A 20,386-nucleotide genomic window follows, 5' to 3' on the forward strand; every position below is an offset into this window, starting at 1 on the left:
AAGTCTGTTCTCTAGTAGGTCTGTGCCTTTATTCCTGTCTTACCCCTAGGTTCTTCATGACATTTTTCCCCCTTAAATTCCATATATATGTGTTAGCATACCATATTTGTCTTTCTCTTTCTGACTAACTTCACTCTGTATGACAGACTCTAGGTCTATCCACCTCATTACAAATAGCTCAATTTCGTTTCTTTTTATGGCTGAGTAATATTCCATTGTATATATGTGCCACATCTTCTTTATCCATTCATCCGATGATGGGCACTTAGGTTGTTTCCACCTCCGGGCTATTGTAAATAGAGCTGCAATGAACATTTTGGTACATGACTCTTTTCGAATTATGGTTTTCTCAGGGTATATGCCCAGTAGTGGGATTGCTGGGTCATATGGTAGTTCTATTTGTAGTCTTTTAAGGAACCTCCATACTGTTCTCCATAGTGGCTGTACCAATTCACATTCCCACCAGCAGTGCAAGAGGGTTCCCTTTTCTCCACACCCTCTCCAGCATTTATTGTTTCTAGATTTTTTGATGATGGCCATTCTGACTGGTGTGAGATGATATCTCATTGTAGTTTTGATTTGCATTTCTCTAATGATTAATGATGTTGAGCATTCTTTCATGTGTTTGTTGGCAGTCTGTATATCTTCTTTGGAGAAATGTCTATTTAGGTCTTCTGCCCATTTTTGGATTGGGTTGTTTGTTTTTTTTTGTTATTGAGCTGCTTGTAAATTTTGGAGATTAATCCTTTGTCAGTTGCTTCATTTGCAAATATTTTCTTCCATTCTGAGGGTTGTCTTTTGGTCTTGTTTATGGTTTCCTTTGCTGTGCAAAAGCTTTGAAGTTTCATTAGGTCCCATTTGCTTAGTTTTGTTTTTATTTCCATTTCTCTAGGAGATGGATCAAAAAGGATCTTGCTATGATTTATGTCATAGAGTGTTCTGCCTTTGTTTTCCTCTAAGAGTTCGATAGTTTCTGGCCTTACATTTAGGTCTTTAATCCATTTTGAGCTTATTTTTGTGTATGGTGTTAGGGAATGATCTAATCTCATACTTTTACATTTACCTGTCCAGTTTTCCCAGCACCACTTATTGAAGAGGCTGTCCTTTCTCCACTGTACATTCCTGCCTCCTTTATCAAAGATAGGGTGACCATATGTGCATGGGTTTATCTCTGGGCTTTCTATCCTGTTCCACTGATCTATCTTTCTGTTTTTGTGCCAGTACCATACTGTCTTGATTACTGTAGCTTTGTAGTATAGTCTGAAGTCAGGGAGCCTGATTCCTCCAGCTCCATTTTTCGTTCTCAAGATTGCCTTGGCTATTCAGGGTCTTTCATGTTTCCATACAAATTGTGAAATTTTTTGTTCTAGTCCTGTGAAAAATGCCAGTGGTAGTTTGATAGGGATTGCGTTGAATCTGTAGATTGCTTTGGGTAGTAGAGTCATTTTCACAATGTTGATTCTTCCAATCCAAGAACATGGTATATCTATCCATCTATTTGTATCATCTTTAATTTCTTTCATCAGTGTCTTATAATTTTCTGCATACAGGTCTTTTGTCTCCTTAGGTAGGTTTATTCCTAGATATTTTATTCTTTTTGTTGCAAAGGTAAATGGGAGTGTTTTTTTTTTTTTTTTTTTTTTGTGGTACGCGGGCCTCTCCCGTTGTGGAGCACAGGCTCCAGACACGCAGGCTCAGCTGCCATGGCTCATGGGCCCAGCCGCTCCGCGGCATGTGGGATCTTCCCGGACCGGGGCATGAACCCATGTCCCCTGCATCAGCAGGCAGACTCTCAACCACTGCATCACAAGGGAAGCCCAATGGGAGTGTTTTCTTGATTTCACTTTCAGATTTTTCATCATTAGTATATAGGAATGCCAGAGATTTCTGTGCATTAATTTTGTATCCTGCAACTTTACCAAATTCATTGATTAGCTCTAGTAGTTTTCTGGTAGCATCTTTAGGATTCTGTACGTATAGTATCACGTCATCTGCAAACAGTGACAGCGTTACTTCTTCTTTTCCGATTTGGATTCCTTTTATTTCCTTTTCTTCTCTGATTGCTGTGGCTAAAACTTCCAAAACTATGTTGAATAAGAGTGGTGAGAGTGGGCAACCTTGTCTTCCTCCTGATCTTAGTGGAAATGCTTACAGTTTTTCAGCATTGAGGATGATGTTGGCTGTGGGTTTGTCATATATGGCCTTTATTATGTTGAGGAAAGTTCCCTCTATGCCTACTTTCTGCAAGGTTTTTATCGTAAATGGGTGTTGAATTTTGTCAGAAGCTTTCTCTGCATCTATTGAGATGATCATATGGTTTTTCTCCTTCAGTTTGTTAATATGGTTTATCACACTGATTTGCGTATATTGAAGAATCCTTGCGTTCCTGGAATAAACCCCGCTTGATCATGGTGTATGATCCTTTTAATGTGCTGTTGGATTCTGTTTGCTAGTATTTTGTTGAGGATTTTTGCATCTATGTTCACCAGTGATATTGGCCTGTAGTTTTCTTTCTTTGTGACATCTTGTCTGGTTTTGGTATCAAGGCGATGGTGGCCTCGTAGAATGAGTTTGGGAGTGTTCCTCCCTCTGCTATATTTTGGAAGAGTTTGAGAAGGATAGGTGTTAGCTCTTCTCTAAATGTTTGATAGAATTCGCCTGTGTAGGCATCTGGTCCTGGGCTTTTGTTTGTTGGAAGATTTTTAATCACAGCTTCAATTTCAGTGCTTGTGATTCGTCTGTTCATATTTTCTATTTCTTCCTGATTCAGTCTTGGCAGGTTGTGCATTTCTACGAATTTGTCCATTTCTTCCAGGTTGTCCACTTTATTGGCATAGAGTTGCTTGTAGTAATCTCTCATGATCTTTTGTATTTCTGCAGTGTCAGTTGTTACTTCTCCTTTTTCATTTCTAATTCTATTGATTTGAGTCTTCTCCCTTTTTTTCTTGATGAGTCTGGCTAATGGTTTATCAATTTTGTTTATCTTCTCAAAGAACCAGCTTTTAGTTTTATTGATCTTTGCTATTGTTTCCTTCATTTCTTTTTCATTTATTTCTGATCTGATTTTTGTGATTTCCTTCCTTCTGCTAACTTTGGGTTTTTTTTTCTTCTTTCTCTAATTGCTTTAGGTGCAAGGTTAGGTTGTTTATTCGAGATGTTTTCTGTTTCTTAAGGTGGGCTTGTATTGCTATAAACTTCCCTCTTAGAACTGCCTTTGCTGCATCCCATAGATTTTGGGTTGTCGTGTCTCCATTGTCATTTGTTTCTAGGTATTTTTTGATTTCCTCTTTGATTTCTTCAGTGATCACTTCGTTATTAAGTAGTGTATTGTTTAGCCTGCATGTGTTTGTATTTTTTACAGATCTTTTCCTGTAATTGATATCTAGTCTCATGGCGTTGTGGTCGGAAAAGATACTTGATACAATTTCAGTTTTCTTAAATTTACCAAGGCTTGATTTGTGACCCAAGATATGATCTATCCTGGTGAATGTTCCATGAGCACTTGAGAAAAGTGTGTATTGTTGTTTTTGGATGGAATGTCCTATAAATATCAATTAAGTCCATCTTGTTTAATGTATCATTTAAAGCTTCTGTTTCCTTATTTATTTTCATTTTGGATGATCTGTCCATGGGTGAAAGTGGGGTGTTAAAGTCCCCTACTATGAATGTGTTACTGTCGATTTCCCCTTTTATGGCTGTTAGTATTTGCCTTATGTATTGAGGTGCTCCTATGTTGGGTGCATAAATATTTACAATTGTTATATCCTCTTCTTGGATCGATCCCTTGATCATTATGTAGTGTCCTTCTTTGTCTCTTCTAATAGTCTTTATTTTAAAGTCTATTTTGTCTGATATGAGAATTGCTACTCCAGCTTTCTTTTGGTTTCCATTTGCATGGAATATCTTTTTCCATCCCCTTACTTTCAGTCTGTATGTGTCTCTAGGTCTGAAATGGGTCTCTTGTAGACAGCATATATATGGGTCTTGTTTTTGTATCCATTCAGCCAATCTGTGTCTTTCAGTGGGAGCATTTAGTCCATTTACATTTAAGGTAATTATCGATATGTATGTTCCTATTTCCATTTTATATATTGTTTTGGGTTCGCTACTATAGGTCATTTCCTTCTCTTGTGTTTCGTGTCTAGAGAAGTTCCTTTAGCATTTGTTGTAAAGCTGGTTTGGTGGTGCTGAACTCTCTCAGCTTTTGCTTGTCTGTAAAGGTTTTAATTTCTCCATCAAATGTGAATGAGATCCTTGCTGGGTAGAGTAGTCTTGGTTGCAGGCTATTCTCCTTCATCACTTTCAGTGTGTCCTGCCACTCCCTTCTGGCTTGTAGGGTTTCTGCTGAGAGATCAGCTGTTAACCTTATGGGGATTCCCTTGTGTGTTATTTGTTGTTTTTCCCTTGCTGCTTTTAATATGCTTTCTTTGTATTTAATTTTTGACAGTTTGATTAATATGTGTCTTGGCGTGTTTCTCCTTGTATTTATCCTGTATGGGACCCTCTGTGCTTCCTGGACTTGATTAACTATTTCCTTTCCCATATTAGGGAAGTTTTCAACTATAATCTCTTCAAATATTTTCTCAGTCCCTTTCTTTCTTTCTTCTTCTTCTGGAACCCCTATAATTCGAATGTTGGTGCGTTTCATGTTGTCCCAGAGGTCTCTGAGACTGTCCTCAGTTCTTTTCATTCTTTTTTCTTTATTCTGCTCTGCAGTAGTTATTTCCACTACTTTATCTTCCAGGTCACTTATCCGTTCTTCTGCCTCAGTTATTCTGCTATTGATCCTATCTAGAGTGATTTTAATTTCATTTATTGCATTGTTCATCGTTGCTTGTTTCATCTTTAGTTCTTGTAGGTCCTTGTTAACTGTTTCTTGCATTTTGTCCATTCTACTTCCAAGATTTCGGATCATCCTTACTATCATTATTCTGAATTCTTTTTCAGGTAGATTGCCTATTTCCTCTTCATTTGTTAGGTCTGGTGGGTTTTTATCTTGCTCCTTCATCTGCTGTGTGTTTTTCTGTCTTCTCATTTTGCTTATCTTACTGTGTTTGGGGTCTCCTTTTTGCAGGCTGCACTTTCGTAGTTCCCGTTGTTTTTGATGTCTGTCTCCAGTGGCTAAGGTTGTTTCAGTGGGTTGTGTAGGCTTCCTGGTGGAGGGGACTAGTGCCTGTTTTGTGCTGGATGAGGCTGGATCTTGTCTCTCTAGTGGGCAGGTTCACGTCTGGTGGTGTGTTTTGGGGTGTCTGTGGCCTTATTATGATTTTAGGCAGCCTCTCTGCTAATGGGTGGGGTTGTGTTCCTGTTTTGCTAGTTGTTTGGCATAGGTTGTCCAGCACTGTGGCTTGCTGGTCGTTGAGTGAAGCTGGGTGCTGGTGTTAAGATGGAGGTCTCTGGGATATTTCCACCGTTCAATATTATGTGGAGCTGGGAGGTCTCTTGTTGACCAGTGTCCTGAAGTTGGCTCTCCTACCTCAGAGGCAGAGCCCTGACTCCTGGCTGGAGCACCAAGAGCCTTTCATCCACACAGCTCAGAATAAAAGGGAGAAAAAGTAGGGAGAATTAGTAGAAGTATGAGTAAAGAAAGAAGGAAAGGAGGAAAGGAAGGACGGAAGAAAGAAGCAAAGAAGGAAAGAAAGGAGGGAGGGAGGGAGGGAGGAAGGAAGGAGGGAAAGAAGGAAAAAAGACAGAAAGAAAGATGATACAGTAAAAATAAAATAAAGTATAATATAGTTATTGAATTAAAAAATATTTAGAAAAAAAAAAAAGGGACGGATAGAACCTTAGGACAAATGCTGGAAGCAAAGCTATACAGAGAAAATCTTACACAGAAGCATACACATACACCTTCACAAAAAGAGGTAAAGGGGGAAAAATCATAAATCCTGCTCCGTGAGACCACCTCCTCAATTTGGGGTGATTCGTTGTCTAAAGGAGGGAAGGAAGGAAGGAAAGAAGGAAAGAACGAAGGTAAAGTATAATAAAGTTATTACAATTAAACTTAATTATTAAGAAAAAGAATTTTTAAAAAAAAGTCATGGACGGATAGAGCCCTAGGACAAATGGTGGAAGCAAGAGTATACAGACAGGATCTCACACAGAAGCATACACGTACACATTCACAAAAAGAGGAAAAGGGAAAAAAATCATAGATCTCGCTCCTAAATTCCACCTCTTCAATTTGGGATCATTCCTTGTCTATTCAGGTATTCCACAGATGCAGGGTATATCAAGTTGGTTGTGGAGCTTTAATCCGCTGCTTCTGTGGCTGCTGGGAGAGATTTCCCTTTCTCTTCTTTGTTCTCACAGCTCACAGGAGCTCAGCTTTGGATTTGGCCCTGCCTCTGCGTGTAGGTCGCTGGAGGGCGTCTGTTTTTTCGCTCAGACAGGACGGGGTTAAAGGAGCCGCTGATTCGGGGCCTCCGGCTCACTCAGGCCGGGGGTTGGGGGATGGGGGAAGGAGGGGCACTGCGTGTGGGGCGGGCCTGCGGCGGCAGAGGCAGCGTGACGTTGCGGCAGAGGCCGGCGTGACGTTGCACCAGCCTGAGGCCCGCCGTGCGCTGTCCCGGGGAAGTTGTCCCTGGATCCCGGGAACCTGGCAGTGGCGGGCTGCACAGGCTCCGCGGAAGAGGGGTGTGGAGAGTGACCTGTGCTGGCACACAGGCCCCTTGGTGGCGGCAGCAGCAGCCTTAGCGTCTCCCGCCCGTCTCTGGGGTCCGCGGTTTTAGCCGCGGCTCGCGCCCGTCTCTGGGGTTTGCGCTTTCAGCCGCGGCTCGCGCCCGTCTCGGGGGCTCGCGCCCTCAGCCGCGGCTCGCGCCCGTCTCTGGGGTTCGCGCTTTTAGCCGCGGCTCGCGCCCGTCTCTGGAGTTCCTTTAAGCAGCGCTCTTAAACCCCTCTCCTCGCACACCAGGAAACAAAGAGGGAAGAAAAAGTCTCTTGCCTCTTCGGCCGGTGCAGGCTTTTCCCCGAACTCCCTCCCGGCTAGTCGTGGTGCACTAACCCCTTCAGGCTATGTTCAAGCCGCCAACCCCAGTCCTCTCCCTGAGCTCCGTCCAAAACCAAAACCCGAGCCTCAGCTCACAGCCCCGCCCGCCCCGGCGGGTGAGCAGACAAGCCACTCGGGCTGGTGAGTGCCGGTCGGCACCAATCGTCTGTGCAGGAATCTCCCCGCTTTGCCCTCCGCACCCGTCGCTGTGCACTACTCCGCGGTCCCGAAACTCCCCCCTCTGCCTCCCGCAGTCTCCGCCCGCGGAGGGGCTTCCTAGTGTGTGGAAACTTTTCCTCCTTCACAGCTCCCTCCCACTGGTGCAGGTGCCGTCCTTATTCTTTTGTCTCTGTTTTTTCTTTTGCCCTACCCAGGTACGTGGGGAGTTTCTTGCCTTTTGGGAGGTCTGAGGTCTTCTGCCAGCCTTCAGTAGGAGTTCTGTAGGAGTTGTTCCACGTGTGGATGTATTTCTGGTGTATCCGTGGGGAGGAAGGCGATCTCCGCGTCTTACTCTTCCGCCATCTTCAAGGTCCCCCCTCAGTTTTATTTCTTGTTTTAAATTTTTATTTTATTTATTTGGCTGCATCAGGTCTCGGTTGTGGCACGCGGGATCTTTGTTGCAGCGCACGGGCTTCTCTCTAGTGGTACACGGGCTCTCTAGTCGTGGCACATGGGCTCCGGGACGCGCAAGCTCAGTAGCTGTGGTGTGTGGGCTTAGTTGCTCTGTGGCATGTGAGATCTTAGTTCCCCGACCAGAGATTGAACCCACATCCCCTGCACTGGAAGGCGGATTCTTTACCACTGCGCCACCAGTGAACTCCTAGAACATCTCATTTTTTTAAAAAAATTTATTTATTTACTTTATTTTTGGCTGCACTGGGTCTTCATTGCTGTGCACAGGCTTTCTCTAGTTGTGATGAGCAGGGGCTACTCTTTGTTGCAGTGCACAGGCTTCTCATTGCAGTGGCTTCTCGTTGCAGAGCACAGGCTCTAGGCATGCGGGCTTCAGTAGTTATGGCACATGGGCTCAGTAGTTGTGGCACACGGGCTCTAGAGTGCAGGCTTAGTAGCTGTGGCACGCAGGCTCAGTAGTTGTGGCTCGCGGGCTCTAGAGCGCAGGCTCAGTAGTTGTGGCTCGCGGGCTCTAGAGTGCAGGCTTAGTAGCTGTGGCACGCAGGCTCAGTAGTTGTGGCTCGCGGGCTCTAGAGCGCAGGCTCAGTAGTTGTGGTGCATGGGCTTAGTTGCTCTGCGGCATGTGGGATCTTCCCGGACCAGGGCTCGAACCCCTGTCCCCCGTGTTGGCAGGCAGATTCTGAACCACTGCGCCACCAGGGAAGTCGGAACATCTCATTTTTGACGGGACTCAGAGGTAGGAGCTCTGAGAGAGGACAGCCTCCATCTCTTGACAGTCTGTTCCCGGCATTTTCCTTTGGCCTTCTTCATTCTCTTGCCGAAGAGCTCAGCACATTCTGCAGAGCCTCTGCCTTAGTTTTCCGAGAATGCTGTTTCTTCGGAGCAATACACCGACATTTGTGTTGCAGAACACATGGAGTAAAAAGACACTGAATCTTGTGTGCTTTGGTCCTAGATTTCTTACCTTTGTTTAGGGGTTTCTCACAACATACTGGTGGACATCATCTTCTTTGGAGAGACTGAAAAGTTTGTGGATTCTGCTAGCTTTTTTTATTGATTGATTTTTTATTTTTTGGCTGTGCTGGGTCTTCGTTGCTGCACGTGGGCTTTCTCTAGTTGTGGCGAGTGGGGGCTACTCTTTGTTGTGGTGCGTGGGCTTCTCATTGAGGTGGCTTCTCTTGTTGTGGAGCACGGGGGTCTAGGTGTGTGGGCTTCAGTAGTTGCAGCACGTGGGCTCAGTAGTTGTGGCTCGCGGGCTCTAGGTACGCAGGCTCAGTAGTTGTGGCTCGTGGGCTCTAGAGCACAGGCTCAGTAGTTGTGGCTCGGGGGCTCTAGAGCACAGGCTCAGTAGTTGTGGCTCGGGGGCTTAGTTGCTCCGAGGCATGTGGGATCTTCCTGGCCCAGGGCTCAAACCTGTGTCCCAAGCGTTGGCAGGCGGATTATTTTTTTTTTTTTTTTTTGTGGTACGCGGGCCTCTCACTGTTGTGGCCTCTCCCATTGTGGAGCACAGGCTCTGGACGCGCAGGCTCAGCGGCCATGGCTCACAGGCCCAGCCGCTCTGCAGCACGTGGGATCCTCCCAGACTGGGGCACGAACCCACGTCCCCTGCATCGGCAGGCAGATTCCCAACCACTGCGCCACCGGGGAAGCCCCAGGCAGGCGGATTCTTAACCACTGCGCCACCGGGGAAGCCCCAGGCAGGCGGATTCTTAACCACTGCGCCACCGGGGAAGCCCCTCTGCTTTTCCCCTTTGGGCCCCAGGCGACGAGGCACGGTAGTATCAGTGAGTCCGGTAATACTTTTCTCCCTTTTTTTACGGAGACCAAATTGAGACCACTCAGATTGGCATCCACAGTGCAACCCCATACAGATTTGTGAATTCTTTCTCCAGTTCTCCTTGGTCTGTAACAGGAATGTCCCTTATTCAGTAGCAGGTGTTCGCGGCCACGGGTTAAGACACCCTGCTTTATGGGGAAACGCTGTTTGTCATGCCCACCACTGATTCGGACCACGTAACCCTTCCGTGCTTCACCCAGAGTGTCAGCAGCAACTTCTTTGGCCATAGGATTCTCATAAAAGGTACGAAGTTTTCATTCATCATCCACTTCAATGAGTTTCTGGCAGCCAGTGGCCAGGAAAGAAATCTTCAGCTTCATCCTTAAGTGGCCGGCTGCATGCAAGGCACCACGTGAAAGAGCTCTCATTTCTTCCTCTGTGGTTAATTGCTAGTTGCATGCCATTGTGGTCAGAGAAGATGCTTGATATAATTTCTGTACTCTGAAATTTGTTGAGGCTTATTTTGTGCCCTCGTATGTGGTCAGTCCTGTATAATGTTCCATGTGCCCTGAAAGGAATGTGTATTCTGGTTGTTTTGGGTGTAATGTCAGTTAAGTCTTACTGTTCTGTTTTATCATTGGGGATCTCTCTTGCCTCACTGATTCTCTGTCTAGAGGCCCTGAGTGGGGCCTCAGTACTATTATTGTATTCCTGTCAGTTTCTGTCTTTATGTCTGTTATTTGTTTTACATATTTGAGTGCTCCTATATAAGGAGCATATATGTTGACGAGTGTAATATCCTCTCCTTGTGTTCATCCTTTATTAGTATATAGCGTCCTTCTTTATCTTTCTTTATGACTTTTGTTTTGAAGTCTATTTTGTCTGATATGAGTATTGCGACCCCCACTTTCTTGTCATTTGTTTGCATGAAATATCCTTTTCCATACCCTCACTTTCACTGTGTGTGTCCTTTGCCCTAAAGTGGGTCTCCTGTAGGCAGCATACTGTAGGCTCTTTTTTTTTTTAATCCAATCTGCCACTCTGTGTCTTTTGATTGGAGCTTTTAGTCCATTGACATTTTAAGGTAATTATTGACAACTTTTTGTTTCTCCTTTTGTGGTTTGATGATTTTTTTTTGTCCATGCGGCTTGAGGGATCTTAGTTCCCCTACCAGGGACTGAACCCGGGCCCTTGGCAGTGAGAGCTCAGAGTCCTAAGGCACTGGACCGCCAGGGAATTCCCCAATGATTTTCTCTTGAATTATACTTATGTCCTCTTCTTTTTGGTTTTTGTGAGGCTATTGTATGTTTTTGGTGGTTGCCCTGGTTTTCAAGTATGTTAACCCCTTCCTATATCTGCTTGCCCTAGACTGGTAGTCATATAGGCTCAAACACATTCTAGAAAATGAAAAAAAGTCTACATTTTCTTACTCTCCTTCCCCCACATTGTATGATTTTGACGTCCCTTTTTACATCTTCATGTTCACCCTTTTGCTGTTCATTCTGGTTATTCAGTTTCACAGAAATTTTTTGATTTTTAAAAAATGTGTGTACTGGCTTATTTAAGTGGTTTATTTTCCAATTGTGATTTTTCTCTTTCCTGTAGATTCTTAGTTCTGTTCTACTTAGAGAAGACCTTTCAGTATTTCCTTTAGGATAGGTTTAGTATTCTTTTAGTGTTTGCTTGTCTGAGAAATTCTTTCTCTCTCCTTTATTCTAAATGATAATCTTGCTGGGTAGAATGTCCTAGGTTGCAGATTTTTCCCTTCCAGGACTTTGACTGTCTTGCCACTCCCTTCTGGCCCGCAGCGTTTCTGTAGAGAAATCAGCTGATAGCCTAATGGGGGTTCCCTTGTCACTAACTCTTTGTTTTTCTCTTGCTGCCTTTAGAATCCTCTCTTAATCTTTAACTTTTGCCATTTTTTTTTTTGAAGATGTTGGGGGTAGGAGTTTATTAATTAATTTATTTACTTTTGCTGTGTTGGATCTTCGTTTCTGTGCGAGGGTTTCTCTCTAGTTGTGGTAAGCGGGGGCCACCCTTCATCGCGGTGCGCGGGCCTCTCACTATCGCGGCCTCGCTTGTTGCGGAGCACAGGCTCCAGACGCGCAGGCTGAGTTGTGGCTCCCAGGCCCAGTTGCTCCGCGGCATGTGGAATCCTCCCAGACCAGGGCTCGAACCCGTGTCCGCTGCATTGGCAGGTGGATTCTCAACCACTGTGCCACCAGGGAAGCCCAACTTTTGCCATTTTTATTATAGTATGTCTTGCTGTAGGTTTGTGTGGGTTTACCTGGTTTGGGACCCCCTGTGCTTCCTCTACCTGGATATGTTTCCTTCTTTAGATTTGGAAAGTTTTCAGCCGTCATTTCTTCAGATACATTTGTGGTAGCCTTTTCTCTTTCTTTCCATTCTGGAATCCCTATTATGTGTTGATTGGCACACTTTATATTCTCCCATAGGCCTCTTATATTGCTTTTTTTTTTTCCATTTGGCTTTCTGCTTTTCTGATTGGGTCATTTCCTCATTTCCATTGGTCTACCTTCACTTATTCATTCTTCTGCATTATTAATTCTGCTGTTCATTGCCTTTAGCTCAGCTTTTGTCTCTGCAAATGAGTTTTCTAATTTTTTTTGGTACCCTTCAGTTTGTTTCTTTTTTATAGTACTCTGCATTTCTGTCGATAGCCTTTCTTTTTTTTTAAAAAAAAAGTATTTATTTATGGCTACATTGGGTCTTCGTTGCTGCGCACGGGCTTTCTCTAGTTGCAGCGAGCAAGGGCTACTCTTCGTTGCGGTGTGCAGGCTTCTCATTGCGGTGGCTTCTCTTGTTGCAGAGTATGGGCTCTAGGCACGCGAGCTTCAGTAGTTGTGGTGCATGGGCTTCAGCAGTTGTGGCTTGTGGGCTCTAGAGCGCAGGCTCAGTAGCTGTGGCACACGGGCTTGGGTGCTCCGCGGCATGTGGGATCTTCCCGGACCAGGGCTCGAACCTGTGTCCCCTGCATCGGCAGGCGGATTCTTAACCACCGCGCCACCAGGGAAGTCCCCGATGGCCTTTCTTAATTCCTTACTTTCCTTTTTGAACTCAGTGTCTGCTGGAGTGAAGCGGTCTGTGTTGTTGCTTCTTGCAGCAGCATTCTCTTGGTCTTTTAACTGGAGCGGTTCCTCTTCTTATTTCTCTTACTCTGTGCGTTTAGGAGAGACAATTTTCAGCTGTGGTTTTGGAGGGCTGTTGACACGTGGGGGCATCCCTGTGTAGCTCTCGTGGGTTTAACGTATCTGGTACCAGGGCTGCTTTCAGCGTGGATGCCTGTCAGCTCTTTCCTCAGTGTGTGCTGGCGGTTAATCCCCTTGCTAGGGGTGTGCAGATGTGGCGGCTGGCGACCAGTCCTGGGTTTCTCGACGGTGGCGGCAGCTTAGGCACACCCCGGGAGTATGCGACGGGAGTGGAGGTGGCTCACGACGCCTCCTGGAGCCCGTGCAGTTGGCGATCACACACGCAGGGGAAAAGGCCACGATTGCAGGTCCCGCTCCCCCTCTCAGGCACCCCCCAAACAACGGTGCCCGGCCTCCAAGGCAACCCAGGCTTCCTCTGCGTACACCCTCAGCTGCACCGGATTGCAGCCCTACCACCCAGGCTGTCTCCACACAATCAACCCAAGTTTTCTCCCCAGGTCTGGCCTCCGAGGCCGGAATTTCAGCACCCATTCCACCCCCCACACCCCAGGTGACCACCGTTATATTTTCTGTCTCTCTGATTTTGACTACTCACAGTACCTCCTATAAGTGGAACTGTACAGTATTTGTCTTATTTCATTTAGTATAACGTCCTTAAGGTTCATCCATGCTCTAGCATCTATCAGTATGTATCAGGTATATACGCCACCTTTTCTTTATCCATTCATCTGTCAGTGGATAGCTGGGTTTGTTCCATGTTGTAGCCGTTGTGAATAGTGCCGCGATGAACGTGGGCGTACAAGTATGTCTTTGAGACCCTGGTTTCAATTCCTTTGGGTGTGCACCCAGAAGGGAGATTGCCAGATCACATGGTAAGTATACTTGATGAACCTCCATACTGTTCTCCGTAGTGGCTGTACCATTTTACATTCCCACCGACAGTGCACGGGGTTCCACATTCTCCACACCCTCACCAAGTGCTTGTTGTTTTCTGTTGTTGTCAGCAGCCATCCTAATGAGTGTCGGGGGGTATCTCACTGTGGTTCTCATCTGCATTTCCCGAGTGATTAGTGATGTTGAGCGTTTGTTCACGAGCCTGTTGACCATTTGTGTATCTTCTTTGGGGAAAGGACTATTCAAGTCCTTTGCTGATTTTTGAAATTTTTTTTTTTTTTTTTTTTGCAGTCGAGTTTTACGGGTTCTCTATTTATATCCTGGATACTAATCCCTTTTTGTTCTCTGGGGCCCACCACTGCACAGCCACGTGACGAGAGCATCTGTGCCATTGTCTCTCACGGCAGGAAGTCCCGCGGAGAGCCAGGAAAGGGAGGTCATGATGTCACAACATCATTGTGGTGTAGACGCGCCAGAGCGTGGGGTACACCTCCAGACACGCTTGCTGCAGCAGGACCAGCGCCTACCACGGGTGGGACCTCTCTGAGTGCAGGGTCTCTGCGGGGTGGCCTGAAGTTGCTGACGCCAGGATGTGCCAGACGAACAGGTGCGACCTAATTCATGCTGTTTAGAAAGACGCTGGGCAGTGAAGGCTCTGGCCCCGCCCCGGGGTCACTGGAGGTGGGACCGGCCGGGGCGGTGGCGGGCAGGGATGCGCACAAAGGGCAATGCAGAGCCGGGGCGTCTCTGAGGCAGAAACCGAGAGCTTGGGTCGGGCCAGGCAGCCCAGAAAGAGGAAACCACCTCCAGCCGGTCCGGGGCACCGTCAGGGCTGCTCTGTGAGGCATGCTGCTGGCACAGGGCTGGGTTCTCACTCCCAAGTGGGGTCACGTCTGCAGCTCCCGCCTGTGCCAGGTACGGGAAGCACGGGGGAGGGAGCGAGGTGCCCGAGGACTCCAGCGAGGGCCAGGGCCACCCCTGACGCCCTGCCTGGCCCTGCAGCCTCCACCCCTTGCCCTCCAGCTCGAGCCAGCCGTTGGACGGGAATTGTGGATGGACCAGGCAGGACGGATGCCTCTGCTCAGAAGGGGCCCCCGGCCTGGCCCTGTGCGCGCCCCCCTCAGAGAGGAGCACAGACCCCAGGTCACGCTGGGCTCAGATCTCCGACTCCGGCCCCGCGAGCTGGGTTTCAGGCGGAACACACATCCCGGGTGGGGACTCCCACGTGGCAGCCCCACGGGGAGTCGGGAGACAGCGGTCCCTCCACAGCCGTGCCACCCAGGGGACCTGCTGCCCCAGCACACGCCCCGCCCGTGTCCTGCCCGCTCTGATGGGCCCTGGGAAAGAGCCTCCGGGTAACCCGTGCCGTCCCGGCCAGCAGCCCCAGTCGTCCGTTGAGAGGAGGGCAGGAAAGCTGGGGGTGAGTGTATTTGTTTCAAAATTATAAGCTACTCATTTGGTAGGAAAAAAAGTGGAAGACAGTGGGATTTCCAGGGCGGGAACCCTTCCCTCACAGCCACGTCCACCCTCCTGAGGGGGCTGTCGTGTACAAAGAGCATTTAATTAATTTATTTATTTCTTTACACATAACTGAAGTGATGTTACAGTACATAAGTTATTTACAACTGTGCAGTAATGTGTTGCAAAATAAATTATCTAGAAGGCAGCAAAAGTACATTGTGAACGTGTATAAAACTGTACAGCGTTTACGGGTACACTTTTTATATGATTATTGGCTCTGTAGTGTTTCAAGTTATGTTCTCAGAAAGAGAAACAAAATGCCCAAGATTAAAGGAAAAAATATACAAACCACGTGGATTTGACTCCATTAAAAACACAACCCGGAGTCCTGCCTGCGTGTCCCTGTGAGGCGGGCGGGCGGGCGGCGCAGCCAGGCCCTCACCCGGCCCAGCGTCCCAGCCCAGATCTCGGGCTGGCACCGTCGGCAGCTTCGTGGCGACAGGACGGCTGCCGGCCCGAAGCTCTCCCCACCCTCTGACCCGGAGGCCGCTGTTGGTGAGGGGTGGACGCCTTAACTTTTATTCTCTTTAGTCGATCAGAAATGAAACAAGGAATTTAAAAAAACGCTCTCCATCCTGCAGCTCCTGAGATGCCTGTGCGGCCGCCGGAAAAGAGCCTGAGGCTGCCGTGTCCGTGTCCGTGCCCACGTCCCCGGCTCTGCGTCCTCCCGCGGCGGCGGGTGTGAGAGAGCCGCGCGCCAGGGGCCCAGCGCGGGCTTCTCCCTGGACGTCCCCACCGGGGACGTGGTCTCCTTCCGCCGCCCGGACTCGGCGGCGGACTGGGGGGCTCGCCTGTGACCCGGGCAGCTGTCCCGCCACGTCAGGCCGGAAGGAGCACGAAGTCGTCGTTGACGTCGACCATGGGCACGTAGAAGGACGGCACCTCGTTCACACACAGGGACTTGTGCCCGGCGGGGTCCAGCTCCTGCACCTTCAGCTGCCACTCCATCCTCTGCACGGCGTTGAGGGCCGCGGCCTCGTGCTGCTGCCGCATCAGGAGACACGTCTACGCGGGAAACGCAGCAGGTGAGGGGAGGGGAGGCAAGACCCCGGCCGCCCCCCGCACCCATTCCCCCTGCCGCAGCGCCTCCCGGGAGGTCGGGGCGGGGGACCCGTTCGCGCTCTGGCCTCAGGACGACCTCTTGCGTCTGGGTCTCGTCCTGCGCGGTGAGTGGCCTTGCTGACCACACGGGGGTCTGTCCATCGTCCCTGCTCTGTGCCCCCACCCTGGGGGTTTCAGCACAGCCTCTAGTCAGAACTCATAATAGCTTTCTTTGCTCTTCTGTTTTCATTTTCCATTTATCTTATTTATGGTTGGTGACATTGGCTTCATTTGCACTCACAGTGGAAATTGTGCCTTTTAGAAATGCACTTGGTTAGTTTTTAGAAATTAACGTTCACGTGTTTACTCTTAAGCGGGTACTAAGTAAGGTAACAGTTATCCTACTAAAGGCGTACTCTGTATTTCATGTTGAGAAGGGAGAATGTTGAAACTGAAAGAATGACGGTGCCTGGGTCACCACAGCACGTGGGGGCGGCGTTTGGGGTGCAAGGCGGGTGACAGGGCACAGCAGGCGGAAGGCCAGCCTCCGTGGGGACAGTGAGCGGGGGACAGTGTGCAGGAAGACCACCTTACTTTCTTCGACGTGCACACAAGCATGCAGGGCCAGCTGTCACAACTTCTGATTTGCTTAAAACAGTTCAGTTAAAAAAAGTGTTCTGGAAACGAGCCCCACATGCCCCAGCGGCCAGCCGTGTCCTCCTCGGCATGCCTGGGCCGCTTGTCATCCTCAGGGAGGCTTGAACAAAAGGCGTGACAGCTCAGACACCCTCAGGAGTCCAGCTGCTTTCACCTAATTTAAAGCATTCTTGACTAGAATCGTACGTACCCCTGAGTTTTCAGTTACTGAAATGAAATTGTTTGTTTGTTTGTTGGGCTAAACCCCTGAAACATGACCAGCATGTCCGGAGAGTTGTCCCAGGGCTGCAGGAACTGAGGGTGGGCAGCCTGTCTCCCGAATAGGACCTCGTCCACCCTGTGCTCTGAGACCAGTGGCCACGCGGGTGGCCGTTTCGTGCCCCTGCACTCTCCGTACTTCACCAATTCCTTTCTCTATCCATCATCTATTTTTCTTATTGGTTTGTAAGTTCTTGGCACGTTAAGGAAATGAGACTTAACGTTGTCTTTGTAATGTACCGAATCTAACTTTACTTTGGTCAGAAATTTTTTCTCTCTTGTAAGTTTCCCGTGCAGCTCCCTTCAGGCTGGCTGGTGGTGGGAGGAGTGACCGTGGGACCCCCGAACGGTCACCTTTGCAGCTTGTTAGAAACACGGCCTGGACCCGGCCTCAGCGGGGCCTGAACGCCCTGTAGGCTGGTTCCTCTCTGCTCTGGCCTCTGGCCTCCTGGCCGCCCCTCTGGGTGCGCTGCCGCAGTGCCGGAGGCAGGGTCACTGAGGCAAGGGGTGAGGCTGGCAGCCCAGCGCGGGAGCCTGGGTCACGCCTCCATGAGCTCCACGCAGCGGGCCCTGCCTCCTGGGGCTTCCCGGTGGTGCCGGCTTCTAGATGTTAATTCTGTAACGGGCACGTCACTGCCGGTCAGTGTTCACGGGGGACCCCGGGTGCAACCCTCGCACCCGCAGACAAGGACTTGCTTCTTACTTGCTAATCTCTCTCTATCTCCCCCCCATCCTCTGCCCGCTGCACTGGTCAGCACAGCCAGGGGCAGGGGTGATGGGTGGATGCTGTGACCTTTGAGGAGGGCTCAAGGTGGGGTCCCACAGAGGTCTGACCGCAAGCTGGTGACAGGAGCTGCTCCCCGCACACCTGGACAGGAGGGAAGACACTCTAAGAGGCAACATGGGGGCGGGGAGGCCTCGGCTCCCTCACTGCCAGCTGGGCTCAGAGCGAGTCTGAAGCTGCCTCCTCCGAACACGGCCCTGCCGCCCCCGCCCAGAAGAGCCCTGGCCCCGCCGCCGCCGCCGCCGGGGCCGGGGCTCACCTTCATGCGGTCATACTTGTCGTCCACGTCCTGCAGCCAGGAGATGAACTGGCGGGCGTTGAACCGGTCCCGCACTGACTTGTTCTCATCACCCTGGCGGGAGAGTGAAGCACGTGTGGGCGTCCGGGAGGGGTGGGCCTGGCACGCCAAGCCCCGGGTCCCCCGGTCAAGGGCTCCCTCCCCCACCAGCTCTCCACGCCGCCCGCTGGGGGAGCTGCCCAGTGGTGACTCGGGACCCCGGCGGCGCCTTCAGGCTCCCCTCCGTCTCCTGGGGAGGCCCCAGGGCGAGCTGGCGAGGGTAAAAAGCGGCAGTGACTTCTCTAAAAAGCGGCAGTGACTTCTCCTTTGACAGGACGTCTGCGAGGCCTGGGGTGGCTGCAGGCCGCCCACGGTGGACTGTGGTTTACAGGCAGGGCAGCCTTGGGAGCAGTAGGTCCCCACAGGCTCTTGCCGGCTGGGTTTGCAGGGCCTCCCGGGTCTCGGGGCGGGAAAGTCTCTCTCTCGCCCAGCCACACGCAACCACCTGCCTGGGGAAAGCCCAGGCCCCACTACAAAGGGGCTTGAGGGGAGGAGGCTGCGGCCTGAGAGTCCTGTCTGTCGTCTCCTTGACATTCAGAGGAAACCCAGCAATCCCTTAAAGGTGAGCAGATTCTTTTTTTTTTCTTTCAGATGCAAATATCAAAAAAAGCAAAGCTTCCACCCAATCCCTAAAATACTTTGTGGACAAATGTTTTTGCTTTAGGGAAAATTCGTTGCTATGCGTAGTACGTTCAAGTAGAAGCTTAAAGAGGTATCCTTAAAGGTTACGTGTGAGGACTCTTCAATGCACTAGAAAGAAATCAGGTTTAACTGAACCACCGTACGTCACCATGCGGCCAACCTGGGAATGCTGCTCAGACACCCAGGGGTCTGTGTGATCCACCTGGGGGCCTGGGGTCACTAGGGGCCTCCGTCAGGAGGGAACCCAGCACCGAGGCCTGGCCCAGAATGACACGCTCTGGGCTGAGAGTCACAGTGGCTGCGGGGGAGGAGAGAACATCAGGGAGGACGGGAATCGACTTGCTTTCTGCACATTTTAGATCTCCAGTGTGTCAGCCGACGGGTGGGGCCCTCAGGAGCACAGGTACCACAGGGACAGCACAGCGGTCGGCTGGGGAAGGGTGTGACCTCATGGGACAAACACAGCCCTGGGGGCGGAGGGAGGCGGGCTGGACTCTGGTGGACAGACGAGGCACACCGTGTGTCCAACTGCTGGGCGCGCCCTGGGTCCGCGTGCCCGTCGGGGGCAGCAGCCCTGTGGTCCCCAGCGTGACAGCCTCTCTGGGGCCTTCGGTGAGGAAGCCCTGGTGCAGCAGCTCCGGCCGCTGCGCGGGCAGACCGCACGTGAGTCTCCGGGGGCCCGTGACCCCAGCGCCGCTCCAGCCCCCCGCAGGCCCTCTCACCCGGACGCCCACCTGGCTCTCGAGTGGCATGTTGTACACCTCCGAGTCCAGCAGCATGGTGCAGGCGCTGAATGGCACCGCCTGGTTCGCGATGGTCCTCGCCGCCCGGCAGTGAACCCGCAGGATCTCCTGTTCACAGGAGACGATCAGCTTCTCCTGGAAGAGAGGGGCTGGTGAGCTGAGAGCCACCCGGGCCGGGCGCCCTGGGCCCGCGGCTGCCCGCTTACCCGCTCGATGCTGTGCTGCAGGCGCAGCTTCCCACGCACGGCCTCCTGCTGCTTGAACAGCTCCTTCAGGGGCTCCGCCAGGGAGGGAGGGGGCGCGATCTGCGGTCACAGGGGGAGACGGGGGTCAGCGGGGGCCGTGAATCACCCCCGCCGCCCCACTTGCAGGAGTCAGCCCGGAGACCACGGTCCCATGAAGACGCGGACGCGCTGGGGGAACGCCTGTCCCCAAGAGTCGGTGAGCGAGCGCCCGTCCCCCCGCCGCGTGTGGCTGGGAGGAGGGTGGCCGGGGAGGGAGCGGCAGGGATGGGGGAGGCGAGGGAAGCTAAGAACAGAGGGCATCTGCACCTCGGCCCTTGCGCAGCCAAGAGGGGACGGAGGAGAGGCAGGGTGTCCTCACGCACCGAGACCCACTGTGACACGGCTGCCCAGAAGCCACACGAACAGGACAGCTGGGCCCGCCCCTCTTCCCAGGGCGTCAGCGAAGGAGAGGGCTCGCCGGGGCCACCCCTGAACCCAGGAGGGTGCTTCTCCCAGGAGAAGAAGCCGGTGCTTCCAAAACACACAGGAAGCGTGTCACAACAGCACCAGATACGGCTGGAGCCTCTCGTGGGGCCAGGAAGCACGGGACTGCCGAGGAGCCCCTCCCTGGTGGCCGAGGCCAAGTAGGGTGCGGTGACTCATGTGGCCACAACCTCGGGCTGGAGGGGAGGAATCATGCCCACGGTACAGTGGCCG

The 20,386-nt window shown here is 50.5% G+C and overlaps 1 protein-coding gene and 1 pseudogene across 6 annotated transcripts in view; both read right to left on the reverse strand.

The window, feature by feature from the left end:
* Positions 1-8,307: 8,307 nt before the first annotated feature.
* On the reverse strand, positions 8,308-10,341 carry LOC116743623 (annotated as a pseudogene).
* A 4,666-nt stretch (positions 10,342-15,007) lies between these two features.
* Positions 15,008-20,386, reverse strand: part of ANKRD11 (ankyrin repeat domain 11) — a 168,329-nt gene continuing 162,950 nt past the window's right edge. For 5 of the 6 annotated variants that reach the window (XM_032612285.1, XM_032612282.1, XM_032612288.1 and 2 more), the window contains 4 exons: positions 19,652-19,750; positions 19,437-19,580; positions 17,983-18,075; positions 15,008-15,988 (listed from right to left, as the gene is read on the reverse strand). In XM_032612285.1, coding sequence (XP_032468176.1) covers positions 15,803-15,988; positions 17,983-18,075; positions 19,437-19,580; positions 19,652-19,750 — 522 coding nt within the window. In that variant the 3' untranslated portion in view covers positions 15,008-15,802. Of the gene's footprint in view, positions 15,989-17,642; positions 17,808-17,982; positions 18,076-19,436; positions 19,581-19,651; positions 19,751-20,386 lie in introns of all 6 variants that reach the window. The other variant, XM_032612287.1, reaches the window with a different exon arrangement.

The sequence above is a fragment of the Phocoena sinus genome, chromosome 19 (genome assembly GCF_008692025.1).
Source record: "Phocoena sinus isolate mPhoSin1 chromosome 19, mPhoSin1.pri, whole genome shotgun sequence".
Classification (NCBI taxonomy): Eukaryota; Metazoa; Chordata; class Mammalia; order Artiodactyla; family Phocoenidae; genus Phocoena; species Phocoena sinus.